We start from the raw sequence: 27,480 nt of genomic DNA, 5'->3' as shown, positions 1-27,480 counted from the left end.
ATCCTTACTAGTCATCTTTTTGATATGTAAACTGGAGTAACAAAGAAAAGTTGAAGAACAGTGATGCAAAGGGAGAAAAAAAAATAATCTGAGGAACACTAGAAAAACAGCTGCCAGCTGATCAAAATAAAAAGAGTATCTGAAAGCACAGAGTACTTCCCTCTTAAAGAAAAGCCTGGACTATAAAACCTGGCGATGTGCTCCTGCTCGGACTTTATACCCTGGGCATGCTGAAGCACAGAGCACTGGGGATAACACAAACATTATTAGATTTAAGCATTCCACTGTTGGAGTGGCTTATCTAGCTTCTTCGAAACAAAAATTATCCAGAACAAGATAAACAAAACAACCAAACCCCTTTGTAGTCATTTGTCTTACCGAGTCAGTCTGTGAAAGCAGATACACAGATTTCAGGAGCAAATGGCCATCTTTCGCTTCCCCTTTCTGCTGTAGCAATTGCTCCAAAGCCAGGCGAGCTTCCTCTGTTACCACAAAAACATTAAACTTTAATGAAAGATAAAAAATTTGCACCGATCCTTTCTTAACAGATTTCACTAATTTAATCAAATTACAGTAGCAGGAGTCCACTGGAGTCAACAGAAGGACATAAAAGGATTCTGATCCAGCACCAGGCTCAATTCATGTAAACTACACATTTCAAACTGACAAGCTTGACTGGGAATACCAGCTCAGTTCATGAAGTCAGCCTCCTAACCAGTGTGAAGAATGTACAAGAGCCACTAGGAGACTTGTGTGTGGCTAGCAGTATTTTTCTCATTAAATAAAATTCCTCAGAATAGCATGTAGCCTATTCTAATACTGCACAGCTGCAGTATTGTATGTTTCCAGCCACAGAAATTCCAAAAGCAAAGTTAGCACAGCATATACAGCCAGATCTTCAGTGCAATCATCTAAAACCAGTGCTAGCTCACACCTATTAAAAGATATGGCTTGCTACACTTAGCATTTTCCTATTCACCATGTATCTATCTTAGGGTAAGCACAGAGGACAGCTGAATGACAGTACATTCCTGGAATAAGTTGATCCAATTAATATAGTATGGGATCATTACCTGCAGGTTTGCCATTGAGGTTCCTCTTAATTTCTTTTGTCAGAAGCTTGGAAACCTCACTGGCTAACAGCTGAATGTTGGGGAATACAATGACTCCAGACGACTGTTCCCAGACCTGAAATCCAAATGTAATTGTTAATTTTTTTTTTTTCTGATACACCGTAACTTTGGTAGATTGAGAAGTAGTAATAAATATAAATAAAGTTAACATTCCCCTGCAGTATTCCTTCCTCAGCCAGTGGAATCCATTAAACAGTATTTGCCAGACAGCCAGATGCCTGACACTACAGATAAAGAAGTCAACATGGAACTTCCTTTTGAATGATGTAATGCACCTACTAGAGAGCATTTACATTATATTCAACATTTAATACAATCAATGTAAACATTTTTCACAGCCCCCATGTCACTACTTATTTGTATCAGAAATCATGCTAGTCCCTTTTGAAACACAACATGAAGACCATGTACGCTGAAGAAGTTGTCCAAGCTGTCCAAGAATTTTTCAGTAAAAGTATATCTATCCAAAGTTAGTTATAAATAAAACTGGAGTTTTCATTTGAATAAAAATTTAAAATGAAACTTGTTTGTAAGGCCACATGACAAAAGGAAGTTATCAAAAATAATAAGAGAAAAATAATTTGAGACAGACACCCCATACTACTATCTGCAAAGAAATCAGTGCAAGCTATTGTGAAAGATCCTCTACAATTGTTATTTTCTTCCATACCCCTGCTTTTAATTATTTGTTCTTTCTTTGCTAATGGCAGCTTGTGGACAAGCTATTTCTTTCCTCAAAATGCCATTCATCTGTCAGCAAAAAAAAAAAAAAAGCTTTTTACTTTATTTTATTGCATTGATCTTGGAAACTCTGCTCAACTTTTTTCTGTGCTACAAAAGAGTCAGTGTGCTTATCCATTGATTTTCAATCAATCAACAATATTTTTAAAAATCTAGTTTTTTCAGGTTTTGAAAATGAACAATTTTCAGTTGCAGAGGCAAGAGCCACCAATTCCTCCATTTCTGATGCAAAAGTGAGGGAAGAACTACAGACCAAAACAAGCTGGGGAAACACAGTGACAAGAAATTCGCAGCCGCTTAAGAATATACAATGTTGATCATTAAGCTATACCCTTTTTTAGAAGATAGCAGTGATAGATTCCTGCCCTTCTGCCTCAAAGTGGGACACCCTCTGAATACGTCATAAAGAACTTGTTATACTCACTCTTCTGCTAACAGAAAGAGCAGAATAAATTTAGACATTCAGACCATACACTGCAGAAAATGAGAATCAAATGTTCATAGTTATGCTACCATGGTCCAAAAATTTAGTTAGTCCATGTCACTATAGACTAGGCCACTAATGTTGTGATTTGATTTTATAGGTGATCTTCCAGTGGGTCAGACACCAACCTCTAGAATATACTCTCCTTTAAGAGCAGACCTAATGAGTTCCATATTCATCTTTAAGCCTATTAAAAAAAAAATAAATCTGTATTTAGAAGAATATCAACCTAACTCCATTTCAGGATGTCTGCCTTCAGGGACAACTCAAATAATATGTTTTCAACGTAATCGGATTTTCTTTATCCTCTTAAGACTGTTCCTACATGTTTAAGATTTTGCTACAAGTTCCTGGTGTCTTCTGTTGCCATCTGTCCTTCCTATTCGATGTTTCACAAAGAAATGCTATCTCAAAAGCCAGCCATGTAACAGAACATTCTGATACCTTCTGAGGTACCAAGAGGCAAGATACAAAGGGTATATTAAAAAGACTCCCAGTCTAGGCCTGAATCACAGGCAGATGGCTAACATTTTCTTCCTACACCTTCTACATCAAGGAGTATCAGTGAATAATGAGCCCTCACATCCCAGGTGGTTTCTGGTTAGTGCCCTCTCTCTCCAGCCAGCTGAGTAAGAGCTAAACACTCTGAAACAAAAAGACAGAGATGCACTGGCAAGGAAAGGGAATGCATGAGATGAAAATTCTCCAAGGAGCGATATGATCTGTGCAGAGCCCTCTGATAAAAAGGAGGAAGTGAGGTAGTTTCTGTGAGAACGTCATAAGATGTACAACTCAAACGAAGATGCATTTCCCCAAGCCAGCTCAGGGGCTTAGCACAAAGCAGAATGCTGCTACATGGAGGGAGTAAAAGACATATGGGGAAGGACATGATGACTCAAAGCTAAAGGGCCAGATCCTTCACAATGCACTTCTATATAAATGATGTAAGTCAAAAATGCTCTAGCAACATATCTGAACCTAAATGCCCACAAACCACTGCAAAGCTCCACTGATATATTTAAAAAAGGGGAAGAATATCTCTCTTAAGGCACAAAATCACGTGTTGAGCTAATGAGAAATTCACATCTCCATTCTGAATATATTCTATAGCCAAAATACACTGTAGGAATTTAAAATCCCGTCTTTGCAACCATTACTACAATTGAGGAAATCACCTTCTACAACCCTAAAGTTGTCGTGTTTCAATTAACTCCACTGGCAGTTAGGGTGACCACAGAATAGATAGAGCAACACAACTCCAATTTATATCCTTGATATCTACACCAAAGGTAACAAGGAGAACAAACCGTTAAGAAGAGGGGAAGAAAGTCCAGCAGCCTTCTCTGTTGCTCCTCTGGGATGAGAAATGGAACCACCTGCTCATATTCTACAAACTTTCTGCCTAGAGTCTCCCACTGAAGGGTATGGCTCTGGGGTGATATATCCTTGCTGTGTGCAGGTTGTCCTGGCACTTCTGCTTTGTCTCCATCACCAGGGCTTTGCTCTTGCTGTCCTGATTTGCCAGCTGAATCCTCCAGCTGCCACATGACTTCAGCTGCTTTGTCCATGCTGAAATGAGACCTGAAATTAAAGATAATGTGTTATTTACAGGTACTATAATCTCTTATCAGCCAGCTGTCCCATGAAACCTGATCCTGACCATCTTAACTACTGGAGCTGGGGAGGTCAGAAGCCATGAGCTCTTTTCCAATTCTGATGGCAAAGCACTCTGGTCCTGGATGAGAGCATTACCACCTTGCAATCACATGAATAAATTCTCTCCCAAGAGACATGTGTGTATGGACTACAGAAGGCCTCTGCGCTTTGGGACAAACTGGTAAACCAAGCAGGAAATCTGGATTCTAGTCTGAACACTACCACTGAGCCAGATCCTCTCCCTATACTTCAGTAACCCCAATTGTGAAAGAAGTCATAACTATTATCACCAACAGCAACAGGCAAGAACTACAGAAGAGCCAAGTTACACGTTTCATTGAGTATGGATGCTAAACTAAGCTTCACATTTCTGAAATATTCCCCACATAGAGTATGGTTAAAGTACTGGATCCAATAGGAGCTGTGTCAAAGCCAAGGACTCCCCACACAGGTGTGCTGGCCCAAACAGGCAGCAACAGCTCTTCTATCCTGCAGATGTACAGCTCTGTACAAGAGGTAAATATTTTCACCATGTTACCTGTTTTGCTGATCCTGTAAAATGAAATGGATATGCCTTAATGAAGGAACAAGGTTCTTACAGCAACTTCATTTCCATCAAATTGAACCTACGACGGGTTCATCTTTCACTATAGGTAGAAGAATTCTTCTGGCACTCTCATCTCAACCCCAAATCCACTCATCTTTCCAAGGCTGTTCATCCATAGTCTTCTGGGAGGTCACTGACAGCCTTGAATTCACAGCAACTCTAGTCATTTGCCACAGGCTTCTGTGAGCTCATGCTGCTACGCAGAGCCTACATAATGACAACACACCAATGGAAATCAGGCTTCTCCAGGTTCCACCAAAACCAGCCATATGCTTTGATAGTCAGACATTGGCACTATCATGGAAGGCAACTCAGGAGGAACTGACTGAAACCCCCCACTCCCCATTCCCTGCCCCTCCCTGTGCCACGATGGAGAGGGAAGAAGGGAGCGAAATTATGAATAAAGTGAAGTCTGCTAAGAAGGGAGGAGTGGGGGAAGGCGCTTTAAGACCTGGCCGCACTTCTCATTATCCGACTCTGGTTTGACTGTGTGCGTAGTGTAGTATAATAAATTGGAGAGCTTGCTTTCTTTTACCCTGTGTTGAGTCTGTTTTGCCCATGACACTAATTGTGGAATGATCTCTCCTTGTGCTTATCTCGACTCCTTAAGCTTCTCAATATATATTTTCTCCACTTTCTGGCTGAGAAGGGGAGTGATAGTGCGGCTTTGGTGGGTGTTTGGCCTCTAGCCAAGGCTAAACCTCCTCACAAACATATTGTCTTTTAAGAGCCTAGAAGAATCTTTAACACATCTGAGAGGGATTTGGAGGTCTTGGTTGACAGCAAGTTAAACATGAGCCAGCAGTGTGCCCAGGCAGCCAGGAAGGCCAACCATATCCTGGGGTGCATCAAGCATGACATTGCCAGCCTGTCCAGGGTGGTGATTGTCCCCCACCCTACACTTCACTGGTGTGGCCCCACCTTGAGTACTGTGTGCAGTTTTGGGTGCCACAGTACAGGAGGGACACAAAAATACTGGAGAGCATCCAGAGGAGGGCAATGAGGATGTTCTGGAAGGAAAGTGTTGCAGAATGGCTTGAGAAGCAAGGCCATGAGCCTATGGAGCAGCTGTTCAAGCAGTCGCCTGTGTAGCTTAGTAAGACCAGGCCCCACGCAGTCTTGATGAGAACAGAAGGGTCAACAATCGGTCAGCGTATTCTTGTGTATCATGCAGGTGTGATAAGGATTCAGTGTTCCTGGGACTGAGAAAGAAACATGATTCCCAGGCTGCAAGATGGGTGGAGTATGTAAATGTAACCTTTAGTTAAGAGTCAATTAGACTATGACAAATATAACATGTGGTAGGAATAGTATAAAAGGAAGTGTGTGCTTGCAATAAAGTTGAAGTTGCTTTATCAATCACATTGATTGGCAGCATTCTTCCCTCTCATCACGTCAGGAAAGACGTATGAGGAAAGGCTGAAGTCCCTTGGTTTGTACAGTCCTGGAAAAAATGAGACTGAGGGGAGACCTCATTGCAGACTATGGCTTCCTGACGAGGGGGATGGAAGGGGCAGGTGCTGATCTCCTCTCTCTGGTGATCAGTGATAGAACCTGAGGGAATGGTATGGAGCTATGACAAGGGAGGTTTAGGTTGGATATTAGGAAAAGGCTCTTTACTGAGAGAGTGATCGGGTGCTGAAACAGGACCCCCAAGGAATGGGTCATAGCACCAAGCTTGACTGAATTCAAGAAGCATCTGGACAATGCTCTCAGTCACATGCTCTGATTTGTCTGGCCCTGTGTGGAGCAAGGAGTTGGACTTGATGATCCTTATGGGTCCCTTCCAGCTCAATACATTCTATGATTCTATGATCATTTACCCCCTTCAAAGAAAAACACCAATGTAGCTTCCTTTTTAGGAAACAGGTTTCTACTCTACACTGTATCTTTGATTGCCATTCTAGCTTGTTAATAAAAACGTCAAAAAGCAAATGTAACTAAAATACTGAGTCAGACCTCCTGTGCTACCAATACATACACCCTTTAAACTAAATTTTTAAAAGACTATTATGAGCTGAGTTTAGAAATTACTATATTTAGTATTCTCTTCTTTTACCATCTATCAGCTATGCAGCTTGCTTGCTGCTTGCATTCTGCCCATTCCAAGTTAGATGAACCAGTTTCACTTCAACACTCATGCAGTAACTCCATACACCCATCAAGAAGGTGATATTATCTTGTCACTGTGCACCACAGCATTGGCAGCAAGCTGGTGGTCCCAGCAGTCACCTGCACTTGGATATAAATGCTGATTCTTCACACTAAAGCAGAGGGTAACTTATTCTACTACAGTCTGTGCTCCATGCTTCGCTGGGAGATGGAGGGCTACAAAACTTTGATCAGTCAATCTGGAGCTTCCTACCAAGCATGGCTTACAAAAAGTATAAAAACGGCTCAGAGTAAACAGGAAGACTGTTCCTCATGACTGCGTGGGAGTTACATTTGTCATATGTTATACTTAGCCCTAGTATGAGACTTTGGGTCACTTGAGTCATTGTGAAGCTGTACAGTGTGTTGAGAAAGCCAGGGTATGTTCGAAGTGAGTCCGTGAGCTTTGTTCACTCTCTTTTTCAATGAGATGGTTCTCAAATCCCAGATGGCATCATTCTCTTCCTAAGGGAAATCTCTCACCTTGGAAACTATTCTGCTAAGCCTAAATCAATGCCAAATAACAAATAACTCAGTTCCAGTGCCTACATTCACCTTGGTCATTTGTATAAAGAAGCCGAAAAATTCTTTACGAGACATTTTTCAGATGGTGAAACTGAGGCATGGGGAGGTGAAATGCAGTGCTTACCCTGGCCTCAGAAAGTCAGTGACAGAAAAATCAACAGTGCTTCTTGAACTGCACTCCAAATTTTATCTCCTTTTATTCACAATTTACTTAGCAGGCCTTTCTTGTTGATGGCACAGCTAAGTCAGGGCTAGTCACTCAAAAAATTCTATCTCTATGAATCTACATTATGAAAGAATTTATACGACAGTATCCCAATTTCTTCCCCACTGCACAGAAACTATTAAAACCAGATATGTGCACACAACTTCATTAATGAAGGCTTAATTGTAACAGTAACAGACGATGCAGGACATTTGAGTATACATGGAAATCTTTAATCTCTAGAAGTACATGAAAGCAAAATGAGGATTATGATTTGTCTCCTTATTCACTCCAACTGTCTGGACTGCAAGAAGCATATCCGAGTAAATTTCAGACCTCCAGTATTAGTCTGTTGTGTCCACTTGCACTATCTGCTACAAACATTCTTTTTACTAATAACCTTTTTGTGCATGTACACTTTCATCGGGACTTTAAATTCTTTGTGTTTCCTATCACTCTTACAGAATAATTGCTTTTTCTAGACCAATCACAATATCAAAATATCATACTCAAGTATCCTTGGTATTAAGGATAACTTAAGATATTTTGGAAAGGTGATATATGTTGGCACTCTTCTATATTCTGCCATTTTTCTTGATCCTCAGTGTCAATTAATGACTTGATTTTTAATAAATTAGAAATATGATACTAAAAAGTCTAAATAAGAAGAGACATGAAGGTGAGAACATATCAAATAAATCTGAAGTTGTAATTCAGAAAGTGATGTCAAGTAACAGAGAGGAAGTGGAACTTACTCATGTATTTTCCCTTTTGTTCTAAATGAAGCTTGTGTGAAGTCACACTGCAATCTGGCTACGCCTTTTCAGACAGATATGGCAAAAAGGAAACAAAGCAAGCAGAATGCTGATACTAAAAGCTTAGTGGCTGAATAAGCATTATTTTTTAAAAAAATTACATTTTGATTCTATTTTCCTGTGATTAACTCCCTAAGCAGTCCAAAGAATGATCCCATACAGATAGAGAAATCTCAATTTTCACCACCATCAAGTTTACTTACACATTTAAAATCATTTGGTATCAGAGAAGAGTCTCACTGCAAGATGGTTGATCAAAAGAAAATAAAGTATCTCAAAATTTCAGTTTGTTCCACTTTTTATAATAAGTATCTTCAAAAAAAGTCAGATACTTGAGTGCACATAGAAATTCTTACTCTCTGAAAGTATGTGAAAGAAAAATGAGGACTGCAACTTGCATCCTTATTTACTCAAACTATCTGGACAAAAAGAAGCATCTTAGACTAAATATCAGACCCCTTCCTTCACCCTATAGCCTTTTCTTGACTATTAAAATGCAGGAGTCTGGTGTCTATCAGAAACACATGGCTCAGCACTTCAAAAATCCACTCTGGGATACTTCTTTGTATCACCTTCCTTTTCTTGGCAGCAAAGAAAAATCTGTTTATTAAAGTCATGCCATTCAATTATATTAAACACTAAAACCAGGGATCCTACTGCCTCCTCAGGAAAGTTGTCTGGTGCCGTAACAGATCCAGGCAGTCGCTACCTAAGTTTTGGCACAGTGCTTTATACAAAACAGCCTAACCTGGATGGTACCTTGAAATGCAAATAACTGAGCAAATACAAGCCACTTTTCAGCTTAAAGAAGAGAGAAAATTGTTCAAAGAGCAAGTCCCATTTAAGGAGAACATGGCCCTTACGTTTCCAGCAATAGAAGTATCATTTCAGCTTGTTTCAAGAAGTTGAATGCAACTCCTTGTTTCAGGAGAGTCGCGTTTATTTACACTAGCACTTTGTATGTGCAAGCATATTTTTCTTTTCGAGTGCACCTAAGTTAGGCAAGGCATTTCTGCAATACAACCTCACAAATAATTAATTCCATTTCAAACCCTTAACTCCATTTCTCTGCGCTTTTGTTTGAAGAGCATCTCCATGCAATCCAACAGTAGCTACAAAAGTAGGTTCTTAGTGGGAATAGATTCTTCTGTGACTTGCAACCAGGAGAGAGAGACGTTGGGTGTACTTGCTTTTGAGATGTGGTCCTCCTGGAAGTGAAATAGTGACCCCATCTCACAAGCAAACAGAATGCTTCTGGTCAGTCATGGACAATAAAGTTGTAACAAATTCAAAGGAACATGACCAGGACACTTCTGATCATCTCAAAACATCAGTTTATTAGACAAGGACATACAGCTAAACCAAATCTTAACAAGTGCCCACTAGCAGCAGCAACAGATACACCCCTTACATCTGCAATCCTATTATCAACCCTAGATTAAAGGATACAAGCAAACAACTGACCCTTTCTCCTCCTTGTACTGTAGTCTAAGGCAAACTTTGATGGAAACCCTGGCTGTTTGAAAATGATCCTACAACCACAAACCAGTTCCAGATAAAGCTGCAGTTTCCTTCAACAGTTAACAGCCTGATCCTTGTGCTTTCAAAGAAAATCTCTTGACTTACCTGAGCTACTAGATTTGGCAGCTCCTGTTGCAGTCAGTAACCACATCCAGAGAAATTAGCCTTATTGCTTCTGTCCTACTAGGCATCTTGATGTATGCAGCAGCTCCCACTCTGCTCTTTAAACTTTCCAGTGTGAATCACCTGATTAGCTGCTGCGCTTACTTCCTGAGGAAAGCAGAAGTGAAGAGCAAATAAACCACATGCTCAAGACCTGCCATACTCCCAAAGCAACTTACAATAATTCAGCTTATGCACAAACCTGGCAGGCATTGCATGCTTCTCCCTGGATCAAGAGTAACCAGGTATATATTTCCCCCTATACCATATTGATGAAAAGAGGGGGTGTGTGCAGGATGGGGGGGGAGGGTTCATTTTCATTTTAAAATTAAGTTTTAACAAACTACTACAGGAACAGCACCACAAACCTCACGCTCACTGTGCAAGCTGTGCCCAAAGGACAAGCAACAATTTTAGTCCTTCCTCAAATGTGGTAGCCTGAAAATAAACTCATTTGAATGCTGAGATGGATGCTAAGCCCTTGACCTCTCTACTAAAATAATCAAGGCAGCCATTCAGTTCAAGAGACAATTGCTATAAACCACTGACAACATAAAGGAGCCTTGATTAGCTAGAGGGTTCGGGGAAGACTATTTCAGTCGTCCAGCTGGGGGTTTTTTAGTTCTCCCTAATAACTCATCTGAAAGTTCTCATAATTGGTTTTTAAGGGGAGATGAATTCAAATATTTTTACACAAGAAATTCAAGTGTTTCCCTGAACTGCTTCTCCCCAAGAATTTTATTATTACCCTTAGAATCAGTGGGATTATGGCCTCACAATGACTAAAACCTGAGGGGCTTTTACTCTAGGTGGTTAAAGACATTTGTTTTCTGTTAACATCTACTGCCTGAAAAAAAGTATTCAGGATGAAGACTAACTTTCTCTTACAGCTAAGCTAGGGCAGTATCCAGATTGAAGACTCTTGATATTTCTGAAGATAGAAGCAGCAGGTCTTAAAGGAACTGATTTCACTGTTCAACAAGGTTAAGTAGTAAGACAGGACAGCAATTGTCAGTACACCACAGGGACCTCTCTCAATGCAGCAACATTTCTGAGATAGAACAGTCCCAGAGGATTGTTCTCATTCCTTACTGTGGGAATGTATTTATTGAAATAAAGATAACAATAGTGGCAAGTCACAAAATCTTGGGTCTGATTCTTCCCTTTACAAATTATACCAGTAACTGTAAAGCTCTAGAGCTTTTCTGCATTGGAATTATATCACAGATCTTGAGGCAAATACTCCAGTCCAGTCTGTGCACACAGTAGCCTTAAGTTGACCAAGCTTTGGAAAGCATTAGCTACACTAAGGTATTCTCCAGGCAGATGTGAGGTCACACTCTGAGCTGCCCACATGCAGGGCAGCTCCCTTGAACATCACACTTGGCCATTTTAGTGAGTCCCAGTGAGATATGCACAGGTCTGGCTGAGCTCAGTGCTGCACCAACATGGCTTCAAGGTCTCTGGGCACCTCTGAGAATAGGCCAAGCAAGTTCACACAGAAACACAGAGACAGAATATTAATACCAATCCAGAGAGAACATAATTATTTTCCCTTTCCTAATTCAAAAACAAGCCTAAATGTGCTCCATTATCACCCTTCTAGTGTCAGTTTAAAACCACAAAACAGGAGGTCATCTGCAGCAGCCCCTTTGTGCTGTTTGCTCCAAGATGTTTATTTCCCTGAAGCCTTCCCTATCCAGTGATGTCCTCCTCACTAAATGCTGTGAGGACTCAGCAGCCACACAGTCATTAGTAGATTTCTAATCCACACAGGAGAGGAAGCACCATTTCTCTTTTTCTTCTGCACTAACTGTTGATGGGGCTGAAAGTCCGGAGTTTCAACACGCCCTGCCACTTAATCTCTGCTTCACTGGAGCAAAACAGCTGTAACCAAATTATCTGTAGTAAAAATAACTCAAGGGGTAAAGACAAGCTAACAGCTAATGTAGCAGAAGACAGTGCCACAGTTCCCTTGGTCAGTATTGGCTGTTTATATTCACAGCCCCTTGCGCTGTGCCACCACATAGAAAAATGGACAGAAAAATCCTTCCTTTCTTCTCCTTTCCCCCCTAATCTTACAGGAAAAACAGGCATCTTGGCATAAGGTTTCTAGAAATGGCACTAACTCCTAGATGCAGGAGCTAGCTCTACCAACACCAACTGGAAACGGCCATCTGATAGGGACAGTAGTCTTAATTAGATCAGACATGGCCCGGTGGAGATGAGATGTCCCTCCTGAGTCAGACATACAGCGTGGCCCAGTGGAGATGAGATGTCCCTCCTGAGTCAGACATACAGTGGGCTTCATGAGACAAGGATCTGAAGACAACTACAAGATCCATTTGTCTCACAGCATCAAATAATGTTCCTTATGTTGAGTTTCATTAAAAACTTACCTCTTTTTTTGCCAGTCCAACCTCCACACACAAGTGGAAAAACTCCATTTCATGCCTTTACAGTAATGATACAACCCACATCAAGGTATTTTAATTATCTTAGTGGTCCATAATGGCTAGAAGCACAGCCCTTCTCCAGTTTGAAGCTGGGGGTCAGCTATTGAAGGTTTCTGCTGAAACCCAGCTTGCAGAATGCTTCAGTTGAATTAGGTTCACTAAGTTGTCTGACTGGGTACACCAAGAGCAAATGTTCTCTGGTGATTGCTGTACAGTTGCCACTGCCTGAGGGACTCGGCCCAACTGAAAACCCAAATTGGATGGGGTTTTGCCAAAAAACCTGTATTTCTCCCTTCTTCAGCAAGTTTATTTCCTTGTAGACACAAGTGCAGCTGATTTTGCCAAGAATACTTTTCTCTGCTGCACATTCATAACTTTAAGTCTATTAACAAAGTCAGTAAAATGCATGTCCCTTTCAATACTGTAAAGTGTCCAAAAGTTTAGTTGCAAGGTTTTCTTCTCACTTTTAGCCTTTCCTGCTAAAATCCAGCTACCTTCTTTCTTTTTTCTTGATAAAAAAAATGTTAATTAAAAAATGTGCATTGAATCACTTTTAATTTCTTTAACCTCATAAAGGGAAGCAACTGTTTCATTTTCTTGCCCTTTTCAATGGCAAAACAGAAGCTAGAGAGACCACAGAGAAAAGCAATGCAAAAATTTAAACCATCTGTTTAACTATCATTTTCTCTCATAATTTCTCAGCAAACCCTGAAACCTGCAATGAAGGAGGTGCTCAGGTCCTTCACCACCCCATCTCTGCCCTCCCCCCCCAAAAAAAAACAAAGTACAGCAGCAAAAGCAGCAGGCTCCAAAGTGAAATGCCACAGGATTGAGAGCTTGAGCAGCTCAGCTCCTTTCCCCACAGGAGAGGATGTGTGGGCAGGGAGGAAAGGGGTAGGTGGGGTGGGGGGTCAGTCAGGGAATACCACCCCCACCTCTTTGGCCAGGTTTATCCTGAAAGACAGAGCCCTGGAGAAGCAAAAGCCAGCTCCTGTTAGGGCTACCAGGCAAACCCCAATGGGGCAAGGACCTCAGGAACAGCCTTACGGAGCAGGCATGATGACCCCAGGCATCAGCACTCTGAGGAAATAGGGCAGCTTGTACTGATGCATGGCCATGCTATGTACATTGTAAAGTAACTTGCACATTTGTACACTTGCACAGATAACTAAACTTCAGCTTTATATTAAATGGAAGTCATGCCAATGTAGTCATGAGACTGGTAGCTGGTAGACTGACAGCGTATCTGCAAAGCAACATTTCCCTGCCTGTGGCCTGCAACCCCTTGTAGCCAAGCACTCAGTCTGGATCAGGAAGTCTAGTTACAGCACTGACTACTCTGGCACCATGACTGATGAGCTGTAAAAAGACAGGGCATTTGTAGTGTCAGTGCTGGAGACAAGCTCCTGACTTGCCTCAGGAAATGGATCAAATTTTTTCCCCCTGGTATTTCCACCTGAGGGAGGCCAAGTGGTCTGTAACCCATCCCCTGTGCCTCCCTGCATCCAGCCTGCACCTTGGCACTGGTAAGGCTTGATGTGTTACGCAATAAAGGTAATTTGTCACACGAAATTCTCTTATTTCAAAATATTCTGTTATTTCAAAACATTTCATTGGAAATTGGAATAAATTCCCTCCATCAACAAACATTTGCAAGCCAAAATGGGATTTTTTTTCCCAGTGCTTTCCTTGCTTAAGCAGTAACAAACTACAGCACATCAAATAACCTACGTCTCACAGGTCAGACTGGAGCAGTGGTCTTCAGCCTTTTCCAGTCTCTGCAATCCTGATGTAGTTTCCTATGAACCCTTACACAGCAAGTGTAAGTTCCCTCCTTTGCTTGTCTTTTTTGGCTTACTTAAAAGTAGTCAGTGGTGGGTGTGGGGGAAATCAATGTACTATCACTGGGGATCACAGAATTAACCTAAATAATTTTAAACTGCTTTTTTTTTTACTTTTAATTCTATGCATAACTGAATGCCACCAAAATTATTCCAGAGTTAGTAAAACAATATCAACTTCCAAAAAATACAAGAAAAAGCAAGCCACATTTAAAAATGTGTTTGTAACAGAAGTGAAAACATTATTGTTTGGTAACTGACACTCAAACATCTTGATCAAATGAGCAGATTTTTTTTTCTCCCAGAAGAGAAAAACAGTATCAAATATGAAAGTTCCTCAGGGAGACTGCTATTTTGATTAAATGCCACCTACTGACTACTTGTGCAAGAAAATTTTTAAGGCAGCTTGACTAAACATATGATCTCCATACTGAAAGACATGTTAGTCTAATGAGATTGAGGAAGTTGAAAGGGAAAAATATTACTATTTTTTATTATTTATAATTTTTAATGTAATATTTCTATTACATATTATTTCTCCTCCTCCTGTATCTCAGATTAATGGTCTACTACAGGATACACAGAAATTTACTGTTTTAAAGACCAGCTCAAAAGTTGTTGAATGAAAGAATAATGACAGAGAAGTTCTGTAGCATCTTTTTACAAATATTTACAAAAAAGAAAGATAGACTTCAACACATAGCACTTAGCAGAAAATACCACTCCTGGGCACAGTCTCCGACAAAACCACATAATTATATAAACAATTGACCAAGAGCTATTTTCTTGGAAGATTTCTCACCCTGCAGAAGCAGTACCAAAACCTCTGCAGAGACTATCACTTTCTTAAATCTCAGAACGTGGTCCTAGTTCCTGTTTAACACCCCTCTTTTTTCTCTGCAGGACTTTGTGTAGCTTGTACCCCCTGCAGCAACTCTTACCATCTCAGAGGACGGAGAGAGCCTGAAATTCACGCTAAAGAAATTAAGCAAAATCCTTGCAACACAAGTATGACGCTTTTCTCTCTGACGTGTCCCCTACTAACTACTGTTATTCTTCCTTTTGCAGCTCTGAGGACTATTTATAAACTTACGCTCCTGTGACCTTCCTCTCCTGTAAGCTGTGCTCCCAGAGGGACTCCGCATGTACCCAAGAAGGCTGCTTTCCCATAGTGATAACTACTTGGGTACCTTCAAATAACTAATAGCATGTTTAAACTGTCATGCCCTATTCATGGGTAAGCCTGGCTTTTCTACAAATAGTCTTCCAGCTATTTGAATTATAGTCATGTATCTTCTCCTAAGTCCTTATTTACAGAACTAATACTCCGATTGCATTTTCTTGCTAGCATGTGCCATTCCCTAAAAATTATGGACAGGAAGAATGGGGACAAACTGATTAAAGTAGGAGTTTTGCTGAGTAGCTTCCCTGAGGACTGTGGTTTCCTTTTTTCCTAGGAAAGGAATGTTTTTAGGGTGTTTGGATGACTGTTTTAGGCTGGTAAATAACAATTAAAAAAAAAAATCTTAGTTTTACCTTACTTATAGCCACATTCTATATTAGTGTTTTCCTTTGTGCTAAGAGCTTGACCTATAAGGATAAACAAAATTGCTATTACCACTCAGTAGAGGGGTAATGTTAGACTTGAAATTTAATCCTCTGTTAAAGAAGCAGAGAGCAACAAGAAACTAACTACTGGCTGCGTGTTCATATGTGAGCTCAGTGCATTCAGCAGAACTTGCAAGCACAGCTTTCAAATTTGAAGCAGAGGCTGCTACCACATGGAGTAAAGAAGGAACTGGTAAAAGCACGCAGTAGAACCTTACTGGAGAGGCTCACCACAAGAGGGAAGTGTGACAGGCTCCTCAGAGGCTGTCAGGTGGAAATCCCTTTTGTACCTTTCCACAGCTGGAGCAGTGGCTCAGAGCTGACAACCCGGCCAATTTCTTCTGCAAGGCTGCATGTTAGGATGCTAGTTCAGACACAGAGTCTCTAGGCTGGGTCTGCCTGGAAGAATTGCCTCTGTACATGGGGAAATGTCAATGACGCACTTCACATGGAGGTCTAAGAAGGTTTATTCAGTAATAAGAGTTCTTAAGCTATTTAAAAAAAAACAGAGGTGAAACTTAAGTAATTGGTTTATATCTCACTGCATCAGTCACTACACAATGCTTAGAGGAATGTACAGGTGCCTCCAACTTGAAGGAGGCAGAAGTCTAGCTTGTAAAAGTCTGGGATCAGCATACATTCAGAACATAATCTGCAAGGTTTATATTACCTTCATGCCAAATATGTAACAAAAAACTCATACCAGGACCTGTGTTCAGAACATCAGCAGTTACCAGTGCAAAAAAATTGGTCAAAATCAGTCCCATGGCTTGTGTTTTATTTTGCACAACTGGAGGAGCAGCTCAGACACAGGATCTATCTTAGAAACTGTCATCTGTGTGTTCAGAATAACAATAAAGCCGTGCCAGGCTCTAGTGGCATTTTTATTTCTATTAAAGTTCTTATCCTTTTTCATTTCCATTAAACTTTTATTTTCTAAGATGAGACTAAAGATGAATAATTCAAACAGCCTGCCTGTGCCCCATACAGGCGTTCCTGACAGAGATATTCAGACCTCTTCCTTTCCCATGCACCTGTTTTTCCCACACAGTCCACAAATATGAAACCGCATCTTACAGCCTTTTAGCCTGTGCCCCGGCTCCAGGCACTACCTGGTTTGTGGGTCTCAGCAGTAACACGGGCAGCCTTCATTCTCAGTGGGCGTCTTTTGCGGCGGCACCTTCCTCTCGAGTGTCACCAGGTGGCAGTACTACAGAAGGGCTTTCTTAGCAGCATCAGGCAGCAGAAATCATTACAGCTGCACGGATGCACTTCATTTTCATGTTATTATTGCAGCTTCCATTTCTTTCCCTCGGTCCATCTTAAATAATGAGACAGGAGAGTGTCACAGCATGAACTACATCGACTTATTTTCCCGGTTATGTAATTTCAGCAATCTGAGCATTTATAGGATTCCTTTTTCAGACTTCACCAGCCTCTGGAATAGACAGATTTCAGTTGGACACCCAGCAGAGAAGCCACTTGGAAGCAGGGGTCTACTTTGACCCTCTCATTCTAGGGGCACGGATTATAAAGGTGTCAGCAGGTAGCACAGCAGACAAAAGATTATGAATGAAGACTGGGCCTTTGTAGGGAAGCAAATTACTTGTAAAATTGGTCAGCTTTGACAAAGGAAAAACATAAGGGATATTTAATAAAAGAAGTTTTTAATACTTCCAAAATTAAGCTAGCCAATATTTTGTTTTAAAAAGGCATTTTTCTTTTAGGCATTGAACAAAAAAATATTAGTAAGGCTAAATAAAGTCTAACATAAACCAGAACATCCTGAGATAGGTGCCATTTGTGTGGAGTTAGTAGTTTTTAAAGGGTCCTCTTTTTTTTAAATCCAAGTCATATAACTTCAATGAACAGTTCAGTCCTGGCTTTGTAAATACAGTAATATAGAGCTTTTCAGTACTTTTCCCTGCTCCTCACCTCCAATTCCCTGCAAGAATACAAGCTCAAGAAGAGTCTTGCTAAGGATTTAGATCCACGGAGGTTTGGTGTTACATATTTCTAACTTTCAGAAAAAGCATCTGTATAAAGATTCTTTGCATTGCAGCTGCTATGAGTGGACAACCTCCATGAGAGACTGTAGCTGAGTAAGCATTTGTATAAATGTACAGTTGGATCATCCAAAAAAGTCTGCTCCACATATTAATATTGGGAAAGAGAAAAGGAAGAAGTATGTCATCTTCCAGAGAACAGGTACCCTTGTAAGTGAGATGTTGAATATGAAAATTAAGACCACTTTTATTAGGATTATATGCGCTCTAAACTAAATGCTGATTTTAAAAGACTATACCTACTTTTTTTTTTCCTCAACCATGGAAATTACAGCATCACTATTTAAAAAACAAAAATGCTTTTCAGTTTTCCTTTACATTTTGATCCAGGAAATATTTACAGGAAGAAATTTTCAAGTCACAATTTTACTTAATAAGTGATATTACTTATATTAAAGCCATTTTATTTTTCTTCCATACATACTGAATAGTTTCTCAGAGAGGTCAGTATTACAATCACCATTTCACAGGCTGGAAACAGTGACATACCAAGGGCCACATTGCCAAAGAGTGGCAGAGCCACAGCTATTACCTGGGCCTCCAAATCCCAACTCCAGAAATAATTAATAACTGCAACTCTAGTTTAATTTTATTATTTTCTCTTCCTTCACTTAAAATTATTTGAAACAGATGAAAACCAGGTCAATGTTAAAATAACAGTGCATTTGAAATTTTTAAGCTACCTTAATTTTTCACCTAGCCTCCAGTTTTCACCCTAGTTTTATTTTGAATCAGATCTGCCTAAATAACTATATTTTTTCCTGAGACAGCAGGAGGAGATATGTTCCTGAGGATGCCTGCCTCAGTCCCCAGTGTCTAAAATATGCATGCACTGCTCTTTGGTTCCTGCCACTGAAAGAAAAAAAAAATCCATTCTGCAGAGATAGCATTTAAGTTCTAAATAATGCATTTCTGTATCTCCTCTATGAGTCAAGGACCTCATTTCTTCTAGCTCTGTAGAAGACAGGTAGGATAAGTAATTTCCCAGGTTACTACATTTTAATCAAATGATTCATGAGGTTCTCCAATTCCTGACTAAAGGATATATTGCTGTCACTGTTCTCAAAGGTGCAGGAAAGGTCTGGGACCATAAAGGAACAGGTGAATAAAGGAAGAATCAATAATTTCTCCAGGCTTTCACATCCTACCTGTCCCAGGAATCTCAGAGAAACTTGGACAAATTTCATTGGGAAAACTGAGTGAGAGCAGACTGATGTCAAGATATAACTGGAGGCATAACTGTATAGCTAACAATTAGAATCAGAGACCTGGGGAGAACAGCACAGTTAACTAGCATTTGGTCACGTAGCTTCCTTTGAAATATGAGGCTCTATGCTTTGTTTACATAATGTAAAATCAAAACAACATGAACTACTCCAATAAACTCTGATCCAGCAGGTCAGTTAATCATGTAGCTTGATGTGAACCATGTGAGTAGTCTCTCATGATTTAAGTTAAGCCTTCAAATGCTTTTCTGTATTGGAATCAGGAATTAAGTTCAGGGAAAACCAGAATTATTTTCACAGATAATTTCGGAGAGAAGAATCATCCATTTGAAAGAGGCAGTGATGAAGGGAAGACCTTCAGCTGCTATTTCCCTGATTTAGTAAGTTTGATTTCAGTAGCAGCTCTGTTGGTTTTGCAATGATCTGAAGGTGATAGCGAGGCAAGGGTTGGAAAGAAAAGTAGAGTTTTGATAGACCAACAGATATAACAACAGGAAACAGGCTTTCAGACTCACAGAAATGCTGGACAGAAGGGACCTCTGGAGGTTACTTAGGCCAGCCTTCTGTTTAGAACAGAGCTAGCCTCAAAACCAGACTAACACAACCATCCTAAAACCTCTGAAAGTGGAGCGCTCAACTGCTTTGTGGGTATCTGTGCCAGTGCTCACACCACCCTTGTAGTGAAAAAGTATTTCCTAGGCTCCAGTCTCAGTTTCTAAGCTGAAATTTCAGGCTTTGCTATTTGGTTTTAGCCTTGGCCACTACCAACAAGTGTTTGGTTGCCTGTTCTTTGAAACTGTCCTTTAACTAGTGGGTTGCTATTAGTATTAGTCTTCCATTATTCTCTTTGGCAGATAAAAGGAAGGGTTCAGATAGCCTTGCTTTAAGTGCTGTGCCCTTGTCCTCAACCATCTGAGTAGCACTTATTCAGATGTTAAGCAGATTCAAGCCAAGTACAATTTTGGAACAATTTATTTGTATTTACTTTAATTACGTTATTCAGTATTTTATCTGGCTATGAAACAAGTTGTATTGTCATTGCCAGTCTACTGCAGATTGGAAAACATCTAGTACATCTTGTATGGAGCAGAAAAATAATTCTGTCTCTGATCTGCCCTGGGGTGTCTCCAGGAGATATGGCAAAGGTAAAGAGATTTCTCTCTGCCTCGTTAATAAAGATATCATCTAGATACAAATTTAAGATAGGCACTGATTGTCTGTACAACTAGTATCCATTCTATATGTAATTTATCTCTTTACTCTGTGAAAGGCAAATGAAATGCAATACTTGGAGCCACCCTGCCTCAGTGATCTTATGCTTGCCTTCACTACCAAAGAAATTTATCTGCTTGCAGATATATTGAGGAATAATGCAAGAGAATTTCTGCAATTTAAGGAGGCACATAATCTCCTATTCCTTGAGTTGCCCCAGTACAATAAGGGTGATACCACAAAGACTAGCGGAGAACAGAAAATATACAAAATTAAATGATAACTAGGAATGTGTTTCATTTACTTTTTATAAAATTTAGAGAAGTCTAGAATCTGTGGATAAGAGATTTGTTGTTTTTAAGAAAGTTTTTACATTCATACTCTAAGTCCTGCCTGCCTCCAATGTATGAAGGCTTAGCAGAAAAGTTGGAAATCTTTATCAGATCATTCAGAACCACCTAGGCTTTCTTTTGTCACTGCTTCAATTGTGCTTCTTAACATCTTGGAAGTTAGAAATTTATGTCAAAGATTTACTTCTCCTCAGTATCAAGTGTCACCCTTGACATGGAGACAAAGACCACTGTTTACAGCAAAACCAGAAAGGGCACATCAACATCTTGGATGTTTGTCAAATATAAACAAAAAGAGGGAAAGAAAATGACAAGTTGGTCTTCCTTTAGCTACTATGAAGAGTAACATACAACTCTCAAATTGCTGTTGCAGTTCACTGTACCTACTCTTCTTATTCACAGGGCCTTCTGAATAAAGTAAAATATTTCCAGGTATTTGCTACAGTGATAGGAGAGTTCTTGCACGTAGAGAGGTGCACTTTGAGCATGTTCATCAATACAGAGGCGAAAAGAATTAAAGCTTTGTCTGCCAGCACTACCTCTGCTTGTTAAGTTTCTTGCCTTGCTGAAGTCCCAGACAGCTGGATTATACCCTTATTTGAAGGTGAAGCTGCTCTAGAGATTCAGTCTTACATCATGAAATGAAAGATGAATTCCTCCTGATCTATTTGTGGAACGCGACTAGATGGGAAGGGACAGTGACTGTAGAAGGATGATAAAGAAACGCAGAAGTTGCCTTGTTAAACTCTGCAAAAATTTCAGAATTATTCTTATTCACAGTCTCCATCTTACCTCTCATCTCTGAATGTAATTCTATGAGAACATAGTTCTGTCTTCTCTCAGTAGTTGTGATGTGTTTAGCATATTCACTGACTCCTCTGGGAAGTCCAACATGCTATTAGGCTTATGCAATTTCTTTTTTAATTTTCAGCCAAACCTAAAAAAAGTTAACTCTATTTCTTATCTCTTGGCCCTAGATAATCCCTGAACTAAAGTTTTTTTGCAGAGATATTAACTTCTCAGAAATACCTTTGAGTTTCCAGTTGTTTCCAGAGCTTCTCTAGAACATTTGCATAGTCTTCTCTCTCCTGCATCATCAGCTTACCTGGTATTGAAGAGGACACCTCAAAAAGAAAACAGGAAAACTTTCTCATTGTGGTCCAAGTATTTCTTGCTCTATTTCCTCATAGAGCCAATAAAATCACAGGTTACTAGCAGCTGAAAGACCAGTGGAAAATCAGGTGGTATCGCAATCAAGATGTTTGAACTGGTGAACGTTTAGCCTGGAATCCAGGGCCACATCAAACTAAAATTCCTTTTGCTACTGGATACTTGAAGAGTTGTCAATTTGCTACTAAATCTTATTCAGCAGAATTCTTACAGTTCCTGTATATATAATTATTCTAGCTTGTCTTGCAGAGACAATGCTGCTGCAGTTATTGATCTCAAGATGTACACTATGGTTCTTCTTGTTTCTTTGGACCATGTTCCATCAACTCCATTTTATATCATAAGAGAACAGACTGAAAACAAAATTGTCATCTAAATAAACTGGATCTGGATTTCAATAGCGCCAAAGTCCAGGGTGACTAGATGTTGGCTGTGATTCAGACTCATCTTGCTGATGAGTAAAGAGAATATATCAATCAGCTAGTTACAAGAAGTCCTTGGACTGCATATAGAAGCAGAAGATGAGGAGGAGGAAAAAAGGATATGCTGTGTAATAATTGGTAGGTGACAGCATGCTGTGTGTGCCGCCTGGGGAAACAGAGATCCCTTCAATGCCCCCTACACAGATTCAGCAACTTCACTGGCCCACGCACTCTTTCATCTCAAGCACCCAACATGTTTCATAGATTGCAACCAACAGCCTTGGTGCCAACACATGAATCATATCTTCTGTGAATGTCCCTGCTGCAGTAACTCATTATCATCCTCTGCATTAGATAGCACTTGCCAACCCCAGGTCTCAAAACACTGCATGGAGGTGGACTGGACCTGGGAGTATCTTGCTTGTGATCACAGTAAATTACCTATCATTAAAGCTGGAGACCATTCCATTCTCCTTAAGTTTTTTATTCTCTACACCACATCACCTTCCTTCATTACATGTGCTTAGCAATCAAGAGTAAACACTTGTGACACACAGAAGAGTTTTCCACATTCCAAACAGGCAGCAGATAATTAGTGAACACATTTATTTTTAGATTCATATGAAAGACAGATAGAAGCATTTCTCTAGCCCTTGGTTAATCAGCCAATTTCTATTTTCTAGCCTTGCTTTAAGATAGACAACCCTTCTGATTTGGACAAGCAGAAAAATATAATCACAAGAGCAACAACCGGTACATTCCTTGACATGGGTATCTCAGGCCATCAAGAACACCCCTCTTACCTCAGAATACTCAGTCATGAAAGTCTTATTGCCTTCAGCCCAGCAGCTTCCTAACTATATCTAAGAAGCCTGTTGAATTGAACCAACTTTAGCCTAGCTCTAGAATGGTATAACCAGAAAGGGCCATTCTCTACCAAAGAAAAAAGGAAGAGATGATATGCAGCACAGGACACAGTCCCCACACTACCTAAGTAAGGAAGAAAGGCTTAGAAACAATACAAAGGTTCAACTAGGAGTCCCAGTCAAATGTGCCCATAGTAATAAAAGAGGTCTAGGGTCAATCCAGCTCATAGTCAGAAATACCTTGGATGAAAATTCAGTACCAAATACAATTTGTTAGCTACTAGGTAGGCCTACAGTGACAAGGCAAACACAAGGTCAAGTTGAGAAAAGAGTCCATATATCACAGACCAGACCCATACATTACCACAGCTCAGCTAAAAACCACAACTCTTACAAAATACTAAGGCTAGAAAGGAAGCCCCACGCCTGGGCTTAAATGGAGCTCCTGGGCCTATGGACAGACGGTGTGGGTGGTGGCCAGGTGAGGCTGATCAGGGCTTAAGGCAAATGATTTACTTAGAGCCATGATATATGTTTTTGTATTCTTTGTAGAGTGTGTTTATGAGTAGTTCTGCTCTTTGTGGTAGCTTTGCTGCATGTTCTAGGAAACATTTCTTTCTGCTGTTGTAATGCTAGGTTTTGACAGCAAGGACCTAGGTGAGTTGTGTTCTGGAGTTGCCGGTAGGTATTACTCTGAGTTGTTGGTGCAAGGGCTCAATATAAAGCTCAGGATGCTACTTCAGATACTTTCTAGTTAGGGAGCATCTCCAGATACCTTTTCTGGCTTTTCTCTCTAAATTGTCTAATCAGTGTAGTTTCAGCCTCCTCTCAAGGATACTTTTATAGGGTGAAAGGGGGGAGCTGCTGCCACAGAACTTTATCTCTATTTTCTTCAGTTCTTCTCACCCCTGTACTTACCAGCTTTTAATTACCAATGAAATAGGGGGCTAATGTATCCCTGGCTAGGCTATATCAGTATCCTTTTTTTCTACTGTGACTGCATAATCAGGGAATAAACTGATGCAAATACATTGGAAGTAAGATTTTCACTGGTTATTCCTTCATTCTGTCTATCTTTATAATCCTTTCTTTTAAGTAAAATTATTGCACTGAACTAATTGTCTTTAGATCAACTGCCACGTGAACTTCAAGGATATGTAAATTCTGTACTCTTCAGATTTTAATTGCCTGTGAAGGATAGCGATTACAGTCATCAACAAGAAGTCAGAAAAAACTTGATGTAGGGAGAACAAGCTAAATCAGCCATTGCTTGATGTTTTTAATTCTTCTGCATCACTGCAGACTCCTCTAAGCTCTGTCATCCTTATCACAGTGGCTTTTATATAGAAGGGTTCAAAAACCATCTTTCCAGGGATGTGTGTTGAAAGGGCAGCTGGCAGCACTGTGGGATAGATACAGGTGAAGAGTTGACTTGAGCTACAGAAAAAGTGTACTCCAAGCCCTGCTCCATGGGCAGGGTCCCTGTGAGATATGGTTCTGTGAGGTCAGCACAGCTGAGCAACTAGCTATGGAATGGAAATGGGTACAGTTCAGTGCACAAGCTTCAGGAATTAAACATTCCGCTAGAGTCTGGTTCCTTCTAGACACTTGCTAGGCTGGCTTTCTGTTGGACCTATTCTCAGCGTTTTTTTCAGGAAGTATTTCTTTAAATGGTCAGGGCAAAGGACTGCAGCCAGCATGGAACCACTTGCTGGAGATGATTTGGTTTGGGTTTTTTCCTCTTTCAAATGGCATGTTTTTATAGCCCCCCCTCCCCCCCCCTCCCCCCGCCAATGACACATAGTTTATTTGCCCTAAAGAGTGATTCTGAGAAATTCAGGTCTGAACTGATTTGTGTTTAAGCTGGGGGGAAAAATGGGAATTTTCCAACTTTGAAAAAAATGTATTTAAGTGATACTTTGATTTTAACAACAAAAAAACACCCTTCAAAGTTAGCATTTAGTTTTGAACTTGGCTGTTATTTGTTTAAATTTTTTCCTTTTACCTATGAGCATGCTAATTCTATAGGTCCCTACATAATATTTTTCTCTAGGGTCGAAATCTTCATGAGCAGTGACTTAGTGGGATGAAGCATTCCATGTTTCCCATGAGGTTAAAAGTTCACTTAACTTTATCTCTTGTCATGTTTTACTGTACACACAGTTGGCTTCCTGTGCAAAATGACGTGAATAAACAACATCAGGACAGATAAGAAATGCTAAAAATATGGATAGAGAAAAGTACCGTTAAATGGTTGATATGAAAGACAGGTTGCACAGAAAGACAGACACATAACTCCCTGCTGCTGATGCTCTTGCTGGTTATCCACATTATCAGGACATTTGTTAAGCTTTTTGTCCAAGAGATCACCAGGTAGCTGCTCTTCACTTTACTGAGCCCCAGCCAATCCAGGCAATTAATGAGGAGGTAACTGTGGGAGCTTGTAGAGACAATAGTTCAGATCCTAATTTACAAGTGCATAAACCTGAGACAGCCACCATCAACTCAAAGATTTATAACAACTTCCAAGCAGCCATTTCCACCAGAAGCTAAAGGTCCATAATATCTTGGCCATTGCTGCAGCCTGCACATTGAGAAGTACAGCCTCCGCAAAGGGCCAGGGAACTCTTTCCACTACTAGAGATGTGACTTGATGGCCAGTATTCAGTATCCAAGATATGATGGATTTTCTTGGCAGAGGAGGAAGCTGCCTATCTCAGTTTCTTTTGTCTATGCAACTCAGCAATATGAACCTGCAGGGTGATTCTGCAGGGCATGACCATTGCCAGAGAAGTATCTACCCCGTTTTCTACAATGCAGAAGAACCTGCTAGGCAGATGGGAATGGCAAGGGAGGAGATCCTGCTAAGAGCAGCAGCCCAGGGGCAGGATGTGTCAATTACTCAGATTCAGTTTTCATCCACTTATCTGTTTACAGACACTATTTAATAGTAGTATATATAATAGTACTATATATTTCATTTCATTTGTCCTTTTCTACCCCCATTATTAATGGCAGACTTTACCTCTCTCCTTAGCAAAGAGTACAAATAAAACTGATGGGTGCTAAAATGGAATGATGGCATTCCCTTGTGCCCATCCTGCCAGGTTGTCACTGCAGGCAAGAGATTTTTCTCGCTTCCAGAAAGCAGTGGTTCCTTCCTCTCTCAGCTCCTTGGCTCTCACCGGAATAGCTCCCTAGGAGGGATGCAGCCCCTGAGTGGTCCCTGCATGCCGTGCTCAGCAGGCAGCCCAGCATGCCACTGCCTTCTGAACCTACGTACTCGGTATTTCTAACGCACAACCTTATTAGATGCACAAGGTTCTCGGCGTGTGCTTTGTGCTCCTTTACCACCCCCCCGCTGCTGCCTCAGGCTTGGAGAGATTCAGCTGCTGATCTGATCCTTGTCGAGCCAAAGCGTCTGTTGAGCACGACATGAGGAAGATGCAGAGAGGTAGTTTGGGATCAGCGCTGCTCCCCGAAAGAGGCATATTAATACCACTGATGCACGGCCAATTAGCAGAAGGAGCCAGGTCCAGCCCTCGTGTCTGCGTGCTAGCGATTTATCGACAGTAATTACCGAGGCACTTAATGCCTAGTTTGGATTGGGAATTAATTCGAGGCCGGATAAATAATGCATTAGGGGTTATTTAGCCCCATTTGAAGCGTCACCCCCGCGCCAGAGCTGGAAGTGGAGAGAAGTGGCGTTTGAGCGGAGAGCGGCGGGCGCGGCGATGTGCGGGGCGGCGGCCGGGGCCGGCCGCTGAGGCTGCGGGCAGCGGCGCGCCCAGCCGGGAGCATGCTGAGCCCCAAGATCAGGCAGGCCAGGAGAGGTGAGTGTGCCTTCCCGTGCGCCGCGCGGTGTGGGGAGGGACCGTCTGCCGCCACGGGGAGAGTTCCCGGCGGTGGCGGAGAGGCTCTACCCCTGTCCGCGCAGTCCCCCCCCACCGAGCTGCGGCGGCCGCCCCCGGCAGAGAAAGGTGCTGCCCCGCTGGCCGAAGCTGGACCTGGGGAGGGCAAGGGGAGCGAGCGACCCTTGCCAGAAGCTCGGGAAGAATGAAGTGTAGGAGGAGGGGAACCCCTGCTTGTGTTCACTAACGTCGCCTGCAATGTCAGGGCAGAGCAGCAAGGTAATTAAAACATTGTACTCTGTCCTGGGACTCGAGGGAGCCTTTGTACCCTTGTGGCGGTTGCTAATGTTGTGCTTCTAATGCTGTTGTTCATTAGAATGGCTGGAGACAGGTGTGTTAAGTTTACCTGCAG

General features: G+C 41.1%; 2 protein-coding genes across 3 annotated transcripts in view; one reads left to right on the top strand and one right to left on the bottom strand.

Moving 5' to 3' along the window:
* WDFY4 (WDFY family member 4) overlaps positions 1-3,926 on the bottom strand; it is a gene marked incomplete at its 5' end in the record, with an annotated part of 126,702 nt that extends 122,776 nt beyond the window's left edge. The window contains 3 exons of the mRNA XM_084265324.1: positions 379-482; positions 1,074-1,188; positions 3,666-3,926. Of these exons, the coding sequence (XP_084121450.1) occupies positions 379-482; positions 1,074-1,188; positions 3,666-3,926 (480 nt within the window). The remainder of the gene's footprint in view (positions 1-378; positions 483-1,073; positions 1,189-3,665) is intronic.
* Positions 3,927-27,016: 23,090 nt separating this feature from the next.
* Positions 27,017-27,480, top strand: part of ARHGAP22 (Rho GTPase activating protein 22) — a gene marked incomplete at its 5' end in the record, with an annotated part of 146,538 nt that continues 146,074 nt past the window's right edge. For both annotated transcript variants that reach the window (XM_084265278.1, XM_084265277.1), the window contains one exon: positions 27,017-27,050. In XM_084265278.1, the coding sequence (XP_084121404.1) occupies positions 27,017-27,050 (34 nt within the window). The remainder of the gene's footprint in view (positions 27,051-27,480) is intronic.

The sequence above is a fragment of the Gallinula chloropus genome, assembly GCF_964237585.1.
Source record: "Gallinula chloropus genome assembly, chromosome: 5".
Classification (NCBI taxonomy): domain Eukaryota; kingdom Metazoa; phylum Chordata; class Aves; order Gruiformes; family Rallidae; genus Gallinula; species Gallinula chloropus.
The sequence above is the reverse complement of the archived record's forward strand: the minus strand, read 5'-3'. Positions and strand labels throughout refer to the sequence as shown.